We start from the raw sequence: 19895 nt of genomic DNA, 5'->3' as shown, positions 1-19895 counted from the left end.
GTAGAGTTACGTTACACAATGGATTACGGGTAGTGACACATAGGATATAGTACTAATATTCAGTTACAAATAATGTACAATGCATTAAGTTATATTCATTACAGTGCTTCAACACATAGGACATAGCACTAACATATTATTACAGATTATTTACAATGCAAGAATTTATGTTCATTATAGAGCTTGTTGGTTTGGGCATAATATATGCTTTATGATACTTAGGGTCTTATATTTGAATTATGTATTGGATGTTGTAGTGTGGTAATTAGGTAGGTAGTGTTCCATTTGGTCCAAGTTCAATGTTCAGAGTTTAGCGCCCAATGGGTGCTCTACTTTAACATGTCTTTTGAAATTAGGCACCCCTGTGATGATACACTTGTGGAGTATGTGAACACTTTAAGAGTGACACTATGGCACAGTTCCAGTGAATGCAGGCACAGGTACAATATAACTTGTTAGCTCGCATTACAGCTAGTCCTTTTGGAGGACAGTTATTATGAGATACAGTCTTTGAGATCACACTGCCGTTAGGTGATTGATGCTTGTTTCTCATTCTGGGGAGCACAGCTCGAGTCCATATTGGTGTAGTGTGTCTATTAACTTTTGAAGGTTGTCATACACATTTCTCTGCTTGATTAGAAACCTTAGAAATTCTATTCCGGAGTTTGTGGGATGGCGCACATGGTAAGTTGTAGTCAGGGGACATTATAGAATGTAGTGATCGGGGTTAAGACAAGAATTTTTCTGTTCAGACAGGCAGTGAGACAAACTGCATGTTTTAATGATTGCACAGCATCTTTTTGAGCCGGCGCGTTGTGCACTGCATGACCTTGCACCTATTGTCAGTGCGGAGGTGGGTATCCATATGACTATATTTGGTGCACAAGTGAAGTTTGGAGGCCTAATGGTCTGGGGCTTTATATCCTAGTTTAGTCTCTTGTGCATGTAATGATGAACATGAACCTATCTCAGTATTTTAGAAAATTGTATGCCATTCACAATGTTACAAATCTGGTAAGTGACCTTTTTCGAACAATTTTTTTTTAGTCCATGGAAAAACTGAAACAGCAGCTGTAAGCCAGATCTCATCATCTCATACTGGCAGCAGAATCAAACCACTCATTTTTCTTTGACCAAATGTCATATTGTTTGCTCTAAAACATTAAAAAAATATTGGCCAATTTTTTATGGCAAACAGTGGCCCGACTTAATACTAATTATGTTGCATATAAGCTGGAAAATTGTAAGATCCAGATGGTAATATAGTCTATGGTTTCTGTATATGTATATTGAGGAGAAAGTTTTTAAATATTATATTTTTTGGTTTTTGTAAAAAATGATTTTTGATTATAAAATAGCATAACATTAATGCTTACTTCTCTGAAATGAAAAAGAACTGCAGATAAATTTTAGAAGCATATACTGTTCTCTTATATGACTTTTAATTCATCATTGACATCTTCAATTAAAACACTTTTTTTTTAAACCTCAGAAATAGCTTTTTTTTTTTTTTTTTTTTTTAAAGAATTAAACAGAAAGGCTAATTATTTTATGAATTTTTACATTTTTTTTAGGGATGTGTATGCATATATAAATTTAGAACACTTTAAAAAGAAAAATTGCTTTAAAAAGTATTAATTTTCTAATGAAAATATTATTTGCTATGCCAAATTTGTAGTCCATCTGCATTAATATGAATAATGTAATTTTGAAAAAGAAAATTTTGCTAATGCATCATAAAATATAATTAACTTCTGTTAATAATTATTTTACTCCATATGTATTAAACTATTCAATTATTTAATAACATAACTATATTTGCTTCAAAAATTATACACAAACAATAGAGTTCTTCCTTTTTTAAAATTTCATAACTATAAAAAATGTTTATTTTATTAACAGTATATATACAAAGGTTCAATAAACATAAGCTAAATATATACATTCATAGACTATAAACTTGCATCTTAGTCAGATTAAACTGTGGCAGGGAAATAACAAGGTAAAAGTGTGACAGTGATCTATACAAAACAATATCCCTGCAAGGCAAAAAGTGTAAGGCATAATCTCTCTGCAGCAGATGGCACATTTGTCATGAATAACTTTACAACAGTACTAAACTACTTCATTTCAATGACTGAAATTATTATACATTTGTTTTTAAAAAGATACATGCACACAAATATGAAGCCCGGTAAAGATGATGTAAAATATTCTTATATTCAATGTTTCTGATACTTAATTGAGCACTTCAACTCGAAAAATTAGTTTATGTTTTAGCTTACAGATTTTTTTACATAGTTAGCTATTCTCAAGTATATGCCATTTTTTAAACACATAGGACTTTTTGATAATAAATTATACACTTAATTTAATCTTCAGAAACATCAAAAGTTTATACAGAATGCAAAATTTTTAAGCTCACAAATAAATACAAATTCATATTTTTTATTCTATAAAAATATTAATATTTTAATATTTGACGATTTTCTTTTAAATATTAGCTTTCTATATTAAATATAAAACTATCCATTTACAGAGCAATAAATGAAAGATTGAGCCCATTTAGAGAAAACAAAAGCACTCTCAAAGTGTAATGGCATTTTTATTCCCACTTCATACTGATTTAATTTCATTAATTCTGAATGCTTTATTAAATGTATTTTAGTTTTCTCACTATTTAGATATTTTTAGCAATCTTTTAATGAAAATTAATTTACATATAGCTTATTTGATTTTACAATATAGTTTTTGTTGATGCTGCTATATCACAAATAATTATTTACTGCAAAATTTTTTCTTTACATGTTTATACTTTATTTGAATACGAAAAATAGAGATGTTGTGGTCTGGTATTAAATGTTTTGCATATAGCAAAAGAAATTCCTTTTCTAGAAAGATAAGAATAATTATCAAAAATATATTTAAAGTAGAAAATGAAATCATTCACATGAAAGTGACTATGTTATGACTTTCTGGACGCAGATAAATAGGCCAATATATCATCAAGAAAATCGTCAAATATTAAAATAATATTTGTAAAGTCTTATATAAAACTGCCACAAAATTATATTAGAAAAGTCAAGCTGTGGTACTTCAAGAATAAATAGAATATCTGATTCTGAGGCCTTAATAATTAAGGCTTTTCCTTTTCAAAAATATCTTTATAAAATAAATCAGGAAATATAATTTTACAATAGGTATTTGGTTTAATTACTTAAATGCAGTAAGTTAGAGAAGAAATAAAGAGATTGGAATTCTTATACATAGATATTCAGTTAACATAATTAGAGAAATATTACACAAGGCAAAATTTTCATAACAGAAACACAGAACTTTGAAGAACAAACAAAAAAGGGGGCATAAGAATTAGAATAACACTATATTTAGCTGACTTCCATATGTACTTATAATGAAATTTGTTTTTTATTCCTTCTTGTTATTTTTGCTTTGAAGTGTTATTTATTCTTTTGAATACAATTTTCATAAACGAAGTGGGCATTGTTGAATATTTCTGAATTAACAAATAAAGAGCGATTCCAGAAAACACTAAAATTCGCAATATATATATATATATATACACACACACACACACACAAAAAAAAAAAAAAAAAAAAAAAAAAAAAAACCTGTCAAAGTATGATTTGAATGAAATTTGAAAAGGGAAAAAAAAGACTTTGCTCAGTCTGTATATTTATCAAATGATGATCAAAATTCCAATAAAGAAATAAAACTACAAGATGCTGCTTTGCTAACTTTAACAATTTAAGTACTGATACTTTGGTTTGAGAATTATGTTCAGCTGCTAAAAATATAGTTTAGAACCGAATGTTATGAATGAATTCAGTTTTTCAGTTTAAAGCAACGGATATCAAATTTATGTTTATTCTTCAAATTATATACAATTTGGTTTAAAAATAAAGCTTACTATCAGCAATTAAGTTATCTAATTCATAAGTGCATAATTAAATATTGTAATTTTTTTCCATATAAGTCAAATATATTTAAGAAAATATATATAACAGAGTTTATATATTTTTCAAATCAAGATTAAATATCCTTGAATATTAGAAAATTAAGTTAAACTAATAGAGCAGGTTTCATTATTAACTAACATACAGTTTTAATAAGATACAAGTATATTGTCATTTGACTGAAGTGTAAAATAACTTTTGCTCTGTTTTTTTTTAATAAAAAAATGTGTTTACCATATGTAAACATGGGTATTTTAAAAAATGAATTCATACTTTAAGAATCTGAACATTGTTACCTAATAATTGAAAAGTATACCATAGATAAAATCTAAATACTACTATATTGCCCTTAAAAGCAGAGTGATCACAAACATAATTTGGCATCACTGTGTTGAAAAATCACAGTTCAGGAGAATAAGTAGATTTCAGACTAGATTCAGTTGATCTCACTTAATTTAGATTTTAATTTACAAGTATTTTTAACTATAAACAATATATTCCTTCAGCTATGAACTAATATTTAAATAAACTGACTTTTTAATTTTCATACATGAAGAAGATTAAGGTATGCAAAGAGATAGGGTACAAAATACATTTCAACAGGATGGGAAAAAATAACTCAAATGCAACTAATATAACTTATTTATATATGTTATATATTTTGATAGTATTTCACAAAATATGAGAAGTATTTTCAATTACATAATTTAGTAAAGGTACAAATGAAGCAATAGATTTAGTTGCCTATTTGTTCATTTTTTAAAATTAAAGACATTCAATTTTTTAATTTAATTTCTACAGTATGGTAGCATAATTATCCAGTCACCAAATTTTTTTAAGTAATAATATAAATCAGACATTATGATGCTTAATACTGAATATTTTTTAAGATTCAAATAAAGAATACTATGCTATCCATACCTTACCTGAGAGATATAAGATTCCTGTTTTACTCCTTGTTTTTTGGAGGGGGCAGGGGAGATACAATAGTTTTGTATCAAAGTTTTGAAATAACTATTTTTTACCCTTATACAGTGCAGTATTTATTACTCCAATCATAACATAAAACAGTGTTTCCCAACTGATCTGTCAAGATATGCTAGCTACAGTTATTCAATTAAACAAACAATATATTCAATTAAATAAACACAGTGCACTAGTTCTGTGATGTGTATCCAAGAATATTTATATTTAAATATACATTTTGTCATTTAGAAATGCTCTACATTAAAGGGTATTGTACATTTACCTTTTAGACTGCACCAAAAAACATCACTGCTGGCAAAAACGTTGTATGATGTTAATTATGACAGATATGTTGCAGAACTCCAGAATATACATAAATAGGTCCAAAACAAAAATTAGAATGTGCTGTGACTTCTGTCACTTTGAAAGATCAGCATCACCTATCAGTAGAAGCAAAGATTTGGCACAGATTAACTCATATTATTGACAAACATATGTGCTCTAATTGTAGCCACAGAATATGACAAACATTACAATTTATACAGACTCTGCTTCTTGTCTGACAGCACTGGCTGGTCAACACAAAAAAGCCAGATGGTTATAAAGTTTAGATACATATTGTTACAAATACCATTACTTAACCTAACTTGGGTTCCTGCATACACAGAAATCACTGGCAATGAGAAAGTAAAAGATGCTGCCAATGCTAATTGTCTAAATACCACCTTCTCCCAAAAGTAACCCTCATCCTATAAACAGCTAGTGCCTTTATGATGGAGTATTTAATGGGTCATGATCTGTTTCTCTCTTAGAAATTTAGATTCAGTTACAGACTGGTGTGAATGAGGCAGAAAGGGGACTCCAAAACATTATGTTTTTTCAAATATCATGGCTTCTTTCCAATCTTAAGGAGATGGTTGCCAGCAATTTATACACACTCTGCAATATATAGAAAATATGGGCAACCAAATAACCCTTAGCAAAAATTAGCAATTCTATCAACTGTTATATGCTAAAGTACTGAAATATTTGTTCACTTATAACTACTTTACTGTTGGTGGCTTATAATACAAAATTATATCCTGGATCCCAGAATCTATTAATTCAGACAACAGTGTATAAAATACCATATAAATCCAAGATGAACCAACAAGCAGTACTGCTATATATAAGGACTGTTTGCATGTCAAGTACCACTTGTAACTTTTTGCTCAGTTCAAAAAGTGGTTTATTTTTCCTTGCATATTGCAATAAATTTACAAGAATAAATTTTGATATGCACTGTAATATTATCCATCATTTTATGTTATAAATTGCATTCAGACTGCATTTATTACTGCAGCATCTATTTTATATCATATTTAACATAACAGCTCATCATAATACAATCAGCCGTTAACTTAATATGTCATTCCTATGACACAGACACTAAATGCATTTAGTGTAAGTCAGGTTAGGAACATGAGAGCCTAACTTGACTTCTTTGAATATGGCAAAGCACGAGGGCTATCCGCCTAAGGGAAAAGCTGCTTTTGCAGAGGACTTCCCGAGGGAAATTGGCTTGTATTCACATTGCACATGGGGAAAACAGCCATGTAGACAGCTTCTTTACCTTGGATTGAATTCAGAATGAACTACCAATATTCAGTGATCTAAACTGCTAGTGAGGTCTAGGTTTAATTCAGATTCTACTTACTGCTATGTTATTTGTTATTTACAGAAAAATTTTAAAGTATGTCTGTTAATATTTCTAAGCTTACACATTAATTAGATTTATTTATTTATTTTTTATTTAATGTTAGTACCTTCAGTTAATAAAAATTGCAATACAGCATGTAATCCAGAGTTCTGAATGTGTAAATAAATGTGTAATATATTTATGAAACTGGATTGTTCATGATAAACCCATTTTGTTTGAACAAAACCTGTGCTATGAAATTTGTAAATAGTTCTCTGTCATTGCTTAATTTGTAACTTTAAACACTGCAGAGACTTATGTTCTATATGACTATGAATATAAACAAGACTAGTATAATTGTACTTGTCTGTAAAACTAATACAGCCAAGAAATCAATAACTGCTATAGAATTCCATGCAGCCTGACAACTACGGACAGATGAAAGCTTGTCTTTGACAAAATTAAATATATGTTTATCTTGACACCATTAATACAACTTATTCTGAAGCAACAAACTGTCAAACTCTGCAATGATACATAGCATATTCCTTCCAATGATCGATAAATGGAGTGATATCAAATGGCTAGTACATGAAAGAATGCTTAATAATTTGTATACTTTATTCATTTAATGATAAATTTAATAATTGCAATTTATCTTATGTAAAATCAAAGATACTTTCTAAACAAATTAATAATAAAAGTTTTAATTTATTATGAATTTTAGTAACAAAGTAAGTATTTTTGTTTCTGTTTTGGGGATACAAATGATCTTAGTCTGCCAATCTAGGAAGAACATATAAAATACCACTGAAGCAATTTGATATAAGAAAATTAACTGATATATTTGCAAAATGATTCTAATCAGCATTTTCTACATTGAAAATAAGGAAATATAAACAGAGAAACAGATCAATGTAAGATGATTCTCATATCGGTCTGTCAACCTCAAGACTACATTTTGATAACTCTGTGAAAAATTGCAAGGATGGAATAAATGAGTATTTTTATAGAAATTGTAGTAGTAGCCATTCAACATCTAAATCATCATGTTCCAAGATCATGAGATACAGTTAAATATATCATAAATAAAAAATGGGTGGGAATCACTGTTTTTGACTTTCAAAGATAAAACATTATATCATACTTAAAGTGTAGACACTATGATGTGATCAGAGACATAAGCAAAATAGTGTTAAGAAGAAATACAGGAAAATTACATGATTACTGTTTGAAATTTAATTTGTTTCTGAGAATTTTCATAGGATGCATAAGGCAACAAATACAACAATTAAAAAAGAAGTATTTTGAGCTAGTTTTTAAAATTCCAACAAGGTGTGCATGTAAGAAAAAATGTTTTAATACTGAAGTTTAAAATATCTGAAGAGTCTAACAGCCTATGTTCGTGAATCTATTTTTACAATGCATAATTTTAAACTGTCAAAGAATCAAATCATAATTTATATATCACCAAAATTTGTAATATATTTCACTAGATTTTCCATAAAAAACATATCTTTTTATAGTTAAAAACTATATACACATATATCTTATAAATGTATGTTCATGTGCTTTACAGTGATATTTCATAAAAACAGAACTCAGTTACGTGATGTTGGCAAAACAAATTCACATGCTTGACTAGATTCTATTTCTTTCTCAGCACATCCATTATGCTGCATTTCTTTGGATTCAGCATTCGTATATAAGTCTCTTGTAGTACGTTCCATCACTTCAGGCATTTCTGTCAGCTGTTCTGGTTCCCCAGAACATAAATACTAAATGAAAAAAATATGCGCTTAAAGAACTCCCTTAAAAAAAAAAAAAAAAAAAAAAAAAAAAAAAAAAAGAGAGAGAGAGAGAGAGAGGCAAAAAATTCCTTTCTGTTTTTTTTTTTTTTTTTTTTTTTTTTTTTTTTTTTTGGGTCTGTTATATTACACAAGAATTATTTTAAAAGGGCACAAAATTAAAACTTACTTCTCCCATAACGGCTATACTTGTTGTTCCTGTAGCTTTTGCAATACAATGCTCTACAACAAAAAACATATATTCATCATACAGAAGCCTAAGTAGATGAAAGGACCCAAAGCTTGCTGCACTACGAAGAGTTAAATCACGAATCACAAGAGAACTGAAATAAAGATTAGGAACATTAACCATTGGTAACAGAAGGTAAAATACATACAGTACAAAGTCCGAGATCGGGACTTTAGCAATTCCGGATTTGGTATTTTTTCGGGATTAGATCATCAGTTTAAAGCTTGTAAGATGGCATGTAGAAATTATAAAGTATTTATGATCTAAAGGGTATCAAAATTTATAAAAAAAGCTTAATATTTATTTGTTTACCTTATTAAACATTTCTTTCAATGCAAGTTGTTTTAAGTTGCTTCGTTTTTTGTGCTAATACTTTCTCTTTAATTCTGTAGACAGACATAATTTCTTATTTAGTTGCATTGTTGAAGTCCTGTAATTGCTGTGTTGAGGATTCCGACTAATTTGTCAAACGAAATTTTTTCATTTTCAGTAACCTCTCAGTCACTTTCTTCACAACCGGTAGTGGTATTTTCTGGATCTAGAACCATACTACATGTTTCGCCGTCCATTAATTGATTAATAAATTAAGGCATTGTCATTGCCAATGATAAAAACTTGTGTTATATCATCTTCATTTACTACAGCTTCTCCACATTTCTTAAAAAAAAATCCATTAATTGGAAAATTTAATCTTGAATTTGTGATATCCGAAAACCTTCACATTCGCGGCTGTCATATTGATCAACCTAACCATGAAATATGCTGGCTGGCCATAAATTATGCCAAGCATTTTTTAAGTATCTGGAGACACATCCTCTCACGATCCTGTAATTCGCTATACATTGGTGGATATGTATCATGAGATTGGCAACGAAAGACAAGTTGTTCCGTTTTGTCTTGCTTCCATTGCGCACTGAGGCAATTCAGCCTGATTGAATAAGTTTAATTATTTATTATATTTACACCTATTTACTGCACATGCTTAAGGCTTATCTGAATCCTGAATAAGTAAATTAACACATATACTTAAGGCTTATGAAGGACCGGCACTAGCTATCTTACCACCTGATGCAGTCTTTGTGGAGCTACCAACTGCCTCCCTAAATTCTAAATTTTTGCCGCCTCTAAATTTTAGATTCCACTGCTTTCCCTAAATTGTAAAAATATTTTCATCCACTAATTTTGTTGCTCGGTGCTTCTTTAAATTCCGCCGGCAGTGCGGCTTTACGAGCTCTGGCGCCGGTTCTGGGTTCATGTGAAAAACAAATCAGTTATTCTTAATTGAAACAAATTAAATGTAATTCGCCCTCTAATTATCATTAACAAAATCTAATTTTAGCACATGGAATGAAATTGCTGTTAAATTTTTTTCGTCAATATTTCTTAGCGCATTTCACTAAATCTGTAATCATTGCCAAGCATAATAACGGCAACATAAAAGGTTACCATACTCTTTATACTAATATAAATTTACTTATAAAAAAAAAAAAAAAGAAAAGAAAAGAAAAAAAAAAATTGTTTGGGCATCACTGCATGAGTCATTACTCAAGTTGTCATGTGTTGATAAACATGCGGTGGTATAATAAATAATGATTCACCAGGTTGGCGTCAGGGGTATAAAATCAACAATGTTTCTATCTAGAATGTTTTGAGTTTGAGATGTATGCCAAGCAGATACACAGCTACGGAGCCAAATTATTGATCACAATAATTTATGTTAAATTATTGTTTCTTCAATAAATCAATCTTCTTAGTACCGTTTCTTCATTCTTAGTGCCGAAGGGAAATTAAGAATTGGTACTCTCCACCTGTTTTACCTATGGGGAAAAATACCAAATGTGCATGCATAAAGCATTTAAGAAGAAAAAAGTTGGCAGTTTTGAGATCCAGATTTTAGATCATTCCACATATTGGATGCCTGGATCTCGGACTTTGTATTTACCAATATTTATTTTACCTCAGAAAAAACTCCGATTTCAACATTATTTTTTTTTAACTTGCAATACAGTTTTTACATATTATATTATGTAATTACTATTTTTCAGCCACTGTAATTAAACTGACTAATTACTGACAAAAAGTACAGTCAAAAGTCTTTAATTCGGACACCCATAATCCGGAATGATCTATAATCCGGACCTCAAAGCTTCAAACTTTCTGTGCATGCGTCGCTTTGACGCATGCGCGTACGGCCTTTACGGCTGAGAATATGCTTGTGTGCGTGTGCAAAATACGTTTACGAGTGCGCGTTTAATGTATATATAACAGACGGAGCTTATTTAATTATCTATTTCAGTTAATGTTGCAGATTGCGTTGTTTCTTAATCTTTGAATTGGATCCGGCTTATTATTTTTTGCAGACTGTTAGAGGAATTTTATAAAAGTAAGCTTGAACTTTCGATTATGTCAAATAGAATTTCTGACATATATTTATTAATATGTAAATGATCTACAAAGCGAAAGTATATTTCGAAGTTCATTAAACAAAAAGTGGAAATGCTACAAAAAATGGATAAAGGCATATCCTTTGTTTATCTTTAACGCTGCGGCGCCGAGCAATGAATTGGAAGTTGATCTGTCAGCATTATCCTTATCTTCAGGGCAGATGTTTTTATTTTATTTGGCTTATAATTCCTTATTAAATGTAGTATTTCATCTCGATGTGCTCCATCTTTGATATGATTTAAATCAAATTCCTCGTAATTATAATTCGCTCCCGATAGCGAAGAAAGTAACAGAGGTTATTGAAAACGAAAAAAATTTCAATTGACAAATTAGTCGGTATTCTCGACACAGCAATTATAGGACTTTAACAGCGGAACTTTGTAACTGAAGAAGAAATTATGTCTGTTTATAGAATTAAAGAGAAAGTATTATCACATAAAACGAAGCAACTTAAACAACTTACATTGAAAGAAATGTTTAATAAAGTAAACAAATAAATATTAAGCTTTTTTTTTTTTGTAAATTTTGATACCCTTTAGATCATAACGGTTTCATATTTTTAATTTTATAATTTCTGCATGCCATCTTACCATAAACTGATGATCTATAATCCGGAATCGCCAAAGTCCTGGTGAGTCTGGATTAACGACTTTTGACTGTATTAATATTTTTAAAGTAAAATACTTTTGATAGGAGAATGTTGAAGCAGATGAAAAATTCATCTACTTTACCTAACAGTGCTAAATACATATATTCTAAACTAAATAAGCAGTGTTAAAAAACATAACAAAATTTTTCGCATGAATTTGATTAGAGAACTGATTTATCATTATGACCCTCAATTTCATATACTGTGACCATCAAGTAAAAAAAAAAAAAAAATCATGCAAATATCCATGCTCCCATTTCCCTTTTGATAGAATGAAAAGATGAATAATGAGAAGGCACAGATAAATGAGAGAAAATTATCTATAGTTTCTGTGATTTTCATTCACTCTTAAGTAAACAAAACTGATTTTTGTTTATATAAGTTTTTACGATGACATGTATCCAAAAGTATTTAGACATTACTAAGGTTCATGTAACACTTAAACCGAATCGAAATATCAGTTATTTTGCACAAAATTTCAGCCAGTTTTATTTTACGAAAACTCTTATACTGCTCCAGAAATAAAGGGAATTCATATAAGTTGATTAATTAAAAAAAAAAAAAAAAAAATCTATAAAAAAGGAATGCTATTTTTTCTGTAATAAGTTACTTTCCAACTCATTATTAAATAAGAACTCAGATTGGATTATGGCAAAGCACACAGACACTATTTGCTTTTGTTGTAACCTTTAGAAAAAAACTTCTTGTATTTATGTTCCTGATGGAAACATTCGCACGTAATCAGCCCATTCTCAGAGATTTGATTGGCTTGATTTGGTTTGTTTACTGGATTATGCCGAAGCACAATGACAGCTATCTGTATAAGGAAAGGGATACCTTCCTCAAGGACTTTCTCAGGGCATCTGGCTCATATCCACATTGCACATGGCAGAATTATGAAAATGCCCATGAAGCCAGACTATTCACTGGGGTTTGAACCTGAGCGAACTACAAGTATTCACTTTTCAGCCACTTTACTGCTCCACTACTGGTGAGCTTGTAAACAACTGATTAATAAAAAAATTTTTTGAAGTTTAATTTTGAAGTTCTGTTTAATTTTTTAACTTATGTTTACCATTCAATAGTACATGAATAACATATTTGAGGTGACTGTTTGTGTATAAACTACTGTACTTTTCTCCAATATTTCATATTAAAATTTTACATGGAATTACTGCATTTTGAAGGTATTTCTCATGAATTAATTTGTTCTGTTCATGATTCCTTCTTCTGTCAGAGATTTCATGCTTTAAATATAAAGGTGCATTAGAGCATACTTTATGAAAAATTTGTCATAAAAGTATTTTTTAAATTTTACTTAGAACATATGTACACCTTGCACAAAAAAAAGGAGGGCCTAAAAAGACAAAAAAGCGTGTTTTTTTTAACATATTGTGTGTTACCTATATTTATTAAATATCATAATCTTCACACTTAAAGCACATAAAATTCAATTTAACAGCAATTTCGCAGAATATTTGAATATTTAAACAGCAAAAAAGCATACCTTTAGAATTTCCAAACAGTCTCGCGCTCTGGAGATAAAAAAGTTTTTTTTTTTCCCTCTACAGCAAGGATGTCAAACTAGCGGCCCGCATGCGGCCCACAACAAATACTTTTGCAGCTCGGCCAATATATTGGCAAATAATAATATATAATATTGAAATAACATATCGACGAAGAAAAAAATGAAATGTTTACTGCTAAGTAATTAACGATAATTTATTCAGTGTTGTTAGATTACTCACAGCGAGCTGACACACACACTACTTAAATTACAAATGCGTGTGAGTAGCTTGCGTTCAGCTACCTTCGGCTTTTGGGGGACACGTACACTCAGAACTTGCACGCATCCCCCGATAGCCGAATGTGGATGAACTCATGATCTGTTTTCCAATCATAGTTTTGTACGATATATTGGTGCATGCATGTACATGCACTTTGCTCTATTATTAATTATTACTTAATTCATATTGTTACGGATTTCATAGTTATTTATTTATTTAGTTTTTTTAAATTTAGAATTGTAATTAGATTTGCTTCATGTTGCCTTAGCAACGCAGACGATTTTTGAAAAGACAGCTGCGTTGGAAGGTTAAAAGTAGAACACCGCGTGCATTTAATACCTAATAAATAAATATTTCGTAATTGCTGTTGCCATCCACAAAAATCCAGATATTTATAGATGTTTCCAGTATATTCGAGAAATTAATTATAAAGCTTATAAAAGCTGAGAACAAACAACTCATCTCAGTAGTAGCTGTAGTTCTAGCGAACTGTTTGTTTACTTAATGCTGTGATTGATTTGTAGCGATTTCGCTGCGAGATAGAATTAGTTTCTCTGTTTTGAATTGATTTTTGCTAAACGTTTGACATTTTGTGATATTGTTAGAATATTTTTGAAGAAATATTTCAGCATTTTGATTTATCTCTTGTGGAAAGAATAAATTTTTGTTAACTTTTTAACCGTGTTTATTCCAGCCCTTTGTATTCAGTATGTCTATATCAAAACCAAGTGGTAGTAAAATTAAACGAAAAATCGCTGACGAACATAGAATATTCCAAGTAAAATGGGAATTAGAATATTTTTGCTGTGAAATAAAAGATAAAATAATCTGCTTGATATGTAATAATACTATTAATGTACCAAAGTTATATAATATTAAACGTCATTACGAACAACACAAATCGAAATATAACAATTACGAAGGATTAATGAGAGAAGAAAAGTTGAAAGAGCTAAGTTAGGAGTGAAAAAGCAACAGTCCATGTTTAGTAAAGTATTGCAAGAAAGTGAAGCGGCGGTACATGCAAGCTACGTCTTGTCCGAGTTGATAGCTAAACATTCGAAGCCTTTTACTGACGGTGATTTCATCAAGGAATGCCTAATGAAAGCTGAAGAAATTGTTTGTCCTGGAAATGTGAAGGCTTTTCAATCAATTTCATTGTCTCGAAATACAGTTGCGGAAAGAGTTACTGATTTAGCCGCGAATTTAAGTGATCAGATCAAAGCAAAATCATCTAGTTTCGAAAGTTTCTCCATTGCCTGTGACGAGAGCATGGACATAAGTGGCAAAGCTCAATTAGCAGTGTTTCTTCGTTCTTGTGACAAGAATTTTAACATTTTTGAGGAATTACTGGAACTAATACCGATGCCTGGTACTACCACAGGAGAAGATATATTTACTTGTGTTTTTGGACTTCTGCAGAAATACAATCTACCTTTGGCAAAATTAAATTCTGTAGCTACAGATGGCGCACCATCAATGACCGGGAAAAATACGGGCTTCGTAGCATTACTAAGAAAAAAACTTAGTGAAATTCTTGGTTCAAACATTCATCATATGCATTGTATTATACATCAAGAAGTTCTATGCACGAAAGTAATAAATATGGAGAATGTTTTGTCATATATAAAAAAAGTTATAAATTTTATAAGATCTCGAGGTTTAAATCAGCGTCAATTCACTGCTTTCTTAAGTGAGTTAGATAGTGAATATTCGGGTTTGTCCTACTATACCGAGGTACGTTGGTTATCTTGCTCCAAGATTCTCAAACAATTCTGGGATTTGAAAGAAGAAATATATCAGTTTTTAAAAACGAAAAATCAAGACGTAAGTTTGTTTTACGATCCAATATGGATACAAGATTTATCTTTCTTAGTTGATATAACCAAACACTTAACCGATTTAAATTTATCGTTACAAGGAAAAAAATCATATCATTACGAACATGTTTGACATAATTAAAGCATTCAAATGCCAACTAGTTCTTTGGGAAAACAACTTAAAAATGAAGATTTGATGCACTTGCCGACGTGCAGCATCAACAAATCAAGTTTAGATGATACTTGTTCGTATCAAAAATACGCAGAAAAAATTGCAAATTTAACAACTGAATTCGAAACGAGGTTTAATGATTTTAGTTCCTGGAAGACAAATTTTTTTTGTTTTCTTCAATTTTCTCAATAAGTACTGACTCAGTACTCAGCCATATGCAAATGGAGGTGATCGAGATTCAATGCAACTCAAATTTGAAAGCAAAATTCATTGAAGTGGGCGTGCCTGAATTTTACAAATATTTACCAGCCAGGTTTGAAAATACTCGAAAATTCGCATATGAAATTATTTCCATGTTTGGTAGCACTTATCAGTGCGAGCAGTTATTTTCAGTCATGAAAGGTAATAAGTCTCCTATTAGAAACCGTATTAATGATACTCACCTTGGGTCAGCGTTGAAAGTTATCACTGCAAACAAAATTTCTCCCGAAATAGGAAAGATAATAGCAGAGAAGAGATGTCAAGTATCAGGATGTAAACATTAAATTTTTCTTGTTCTTTTCTATATAAATATATATATATGTTTATTATTGTATTATTCGAAATAAATCTACATTTCTATGAATATCGATTTTTTTTTTTTCGGTCTGCCTAAAGTTAAACCTTGTTTGTTTGGCCCAAGTGTACCTATGAGTTTGACATCCCTGCTCTACAGTGTTGCTATTGCTTGCTTTCAAATCACTGAGTTTGTGTTAATCAAAAATACATTTTAAAGTTAGACAAAATTTTAAATAGATAATAAAAAACAAATTCGAAAGTCAAAATTTCGGCTTCCAAGTGTCTATGTCTGGTTGGAAGACTACGTTATTCAAAATTTAATGGCTCTAGGTACCGTTGTTTTTTCACAAGGCAAGAAACATTTCAGCATTCATACGGATTCTTCATTATTTAATCTTTTTAAATAAAATACATGGCGATTATATTTGGTGGCAACAGTTTGGAAAGTGAAACGGTGTAAAATGCCAATAGTCCTTTGGGTCTAATGCCCCTTTGGGTTTTAAAAAAAGGACAATTCTATATCTCTCGTTCTACTGGGCCAATTAAGGAAATTTAATTTAAGTGTTTCATATCTTGAAAGTGCAACTTAGCATATATATTAGATTTATATATAGCACTGTTCTCACATATGTATTTTGATAAAAACTCAGAATTTTTCTGAAATAACATACCTATTTTTTCTATATTTGGATTCTGCAACTCAAATTATGCTTAAAAAATAAATTATGCTCACCAGATTTTGTAAAATGTGGTAAGAAACTTACTGAGAAATTCAAAAATTTATCTTGGCCCACTTTTTTCAATCTGTGCCAAAACAGAATAAAAGGTACATCATTCATTCTTACAAGTAATTTTAATAAAGTACATACACCCTATTTGGCATAATTACCGCATAGATAAAATATGCCAAATTTCAAAACATGCCAATATATAAATTGACATAAATTTTCAGAAATTGTGAATAAAAAATTCTAATTTTTTGCAGGTATAACTAGAAATACATCTATCTTAAGGTGATCACAAAACTTTTATAGGTAAAAATTAAATTTAAAAAAAAAAAATTTTATAAAAATTACTAATAAATGCAAATTAAAAAAATCAGAAAACAGCTGTGCATTTTATCTGGATTAAACCTTTTTTTTTTAAATAGCAGGCCCACAGATGTTGACCACTACTATGGCTAGAAGTGGTGGTCACTTTATAGACACCTAATAGGTGGGCCAACTTCGCCTCCTATGAGAGGACGGACAAATACATGCCTTCTCCGTGATTCAAACCTAGGTCATTTGGTGTCATAAGCAGCTCCCCTAACCACTATATTGTCTGGGCGGACTGAACCTCACTATATTGTCTGGGCAGATTGAACCTAAATGTCAAACTGTGAAAAAAGGAATCAAGTAAGTTTAATTAAGAGAAGGAGATATTAATAAATATATACAAAATTCAATTAACATTTAAAGTCAAAGTTTCGGCTTCCAAGTGTCTATGCCTGGTTGGAGGACTACGTTATTCAAAATTTAATGGCTCTAGGTACTGTTGTTTTTTCACAAGGCAAGAAACATTTAAGCATTCCTATGGATTCTTCATTATTTAATTTTTTTAAATAAAATGCATGCCGATTATATTTACTACGTGGAGCTAAGATTTTGAGAGCCAATTTTTAAACTACTCATGCGATTTTTACAAAAATTGGTGTTTTTTTTCCATAATTTGAGTTGTAAAATTGAAATATGGAAAAAAAAATCAGCATGTCATTTCAGGGAACCCCAATTTTGTTTCAAAATACCTATGTTAAATGAACACTATATATAAATCTAACATATAGCCTGTCATGCTTTCGAGACATAAAAAATGCAAGTTACATTTCTTCAGTTGGCCCAATAAAACGAAAGATCCAGAAGTACCCCTTCCCTCCCCCTTTTTTAACATCTTTTAACTTAAAATCACGCAAAATTCTGCCTTTGGATGTAACACTGGTTTTAGATGGAGAGGCAGGGAATTCCTATGAAAGGAAACTTACTTTAAATAAAAAATAAAATAAAAATTCTCTTTATCAAATTTTAAAATGAAGCCTAAAAATATTCTATGGACACCACAAAAATTCAAGGATTTAAGAATTATCTCATTAGACTTCACTGCAGATATGGAATATATTGCATGTATAGATATTTGGAGATTTTTTTTCTTAGTGACGTATATAATAGTAAATTTTACCCAGAACATTCTCTTTTCAGATATACTTCCTTTGGCTGATAGTCCAATGTAACATTTCCTAAAGTTAAATAATCAGACACAACCAATATAGCTCTGATTTTCTTTTTCATATTACAGTCAAAAGTCGTTAATCTGGACTCGTCGGGACTTCGGCGATTCCGGATTATCGATTTTTCCGGATTATAGATCATCAGTTTAAATCTGGTAAGATGGCATGCAGAAATTACAAAATTAAAAATATGAAACTGTAATTTATGAAATAAAGAACATATATGATCTAAAGGGTATCAAAATTTACAAAAAGAAAAAGCTTAATATTTATTTGTTTACTTTATTAAACATTTCTTTCAATGTAAGTTGCTTTGTTTCATGTGATAATACTTTCTCTTTAATTCTATTAAACAGACATAATTTCTTGTTTAGTTACAAAGTTCCGCTGTTCAAGTCCTATAATTGCTGTGTTGAGAATACTGACTAATTTGTCAATCGAAATGTTTTCGTTTTCAATAACCTGTGGGTCACTTTCTTCACTATTGGAAGCGAATTATAATGACCAGGAACCTGATTTAAATCATATCAAACACGGAGTACATCGACATGAAATACTACACTTAGTAAGAAATTATAAGCCAAATAAAATAAAAACATCTGCCCTGAAGATAAGGATAGTGCTGACAGATCAACTTCCAATCCGCGGCGTGAAATTGATAAACAGATTTCGGATTTCAAAACATACTTTCGCTTTGTAGATACAAATTACATATTAGTAAATATATATCAGAAATTCTATTTGACATAATCGAAAGTTCAAGCCTACTTTTATGAAATTGCTCTAACAGTCTGCAAAAAATAATAAGCCGGATCCAATTCGAAGATTAAGGAACAACGCAATGCGCAACATTAACTTAATTAGATAATTTTAGCTTAGTTTATATCTCCGTTACACATTAAACGCGCATGTGCACAAACATTCGCAGCCGTAAAGGTCTTACATGCACTCTTAAATGCCTGTGCGCATGCGTGAACACGATGCATGCGCAAAAAGTTTGTAGCTTTGAGGTCCGGATTATGGGTGTCCGAATTAACATGAAAATAAAGTTATAAAATTACATAAATGATTACCATGACTGACCACCAACAGTAAATGTTATACAAACATCTATAAACATTGCACATATTTTGCTCTAAATAAATTATACAGAAATACATATATAGTATTAAATTTTACTGCCTTCATAGGGAAGACAAATTACCTCTTAAACGACTTTTCTCCTTAGGGAACAGTAAAGGAGGCGAAAAAACATTTTAGTTTGTGCCATTCTAAAGGCTATAATTATGAGAATTTTCAACCTGGTTTAAAAAGATTAAAACAGGTTTCATATTGCTACTATTTATTCAATGTCCTTTAACAGGCATCAGACTGATATTTTCTAGGATGTCCAAATGGACATTAAAGTCTCCTTTTATTTCTTGAAAAATGCAGAAAAATTAAGTAAAATGTATACTTGTGTGTTTATATGTACATATGTGTGTTTATATATATGACTTATATACACACCAACACACACATATATAAAAAAGTCATGTTTTACATA

At 30.3% G+C, this 19895-nt stretch overlaps 1 protein-coding gene across 1 annotated transcript in view; it reads right to left on the bottom strand.

The window, feature by feature from the left end:
- Window positions 1-1849: 1849 nt before the first annotated feature.
- The window catches only part of LOC118185271 (DNA-binding protein RFX2-like), a 178574-nt gene continuing 160528 nt past the window's right edge, over window positions 1850-19895 (bottom strand). Inside the window, exons 15-16 of the mRNA XM_085825280.1 lie at window positions 8596-8749; window positions 1850-8396 (exon numbers count right to left, since the gene is read on the bottom strand). Of these exons, the coding sequence (XP_085681406.1) occupies window positions 8220-8396; window positions 8596-8749 (331 nt within the window). The 3' untranslated portion in view covers window positions 1850-8219. The remainder of the gene's footprint in view (window positions 8397-8595; window positions 8750-19895) is intronic.

The sequence above is a fragment of the Stegodyphus dumicola genome, chromosome 10, assembly GCF_044657685.1.
Source record: "Stegodyphus dumicola isolate Sdum_Otavi_A_Nest chromosome 10, ASM4465768v1".
Lineage (NCBI taxonomy): Eukaryota > Metazoa > Arthropoda > Arachnida > Araneae > Eresidae > Stegodyphus > Stegodyphus dumicola.
Note: the sequence above shows the minus strand (reverse complement) of the source record. Positions and strands in the feature narration are given on the sequence as shown.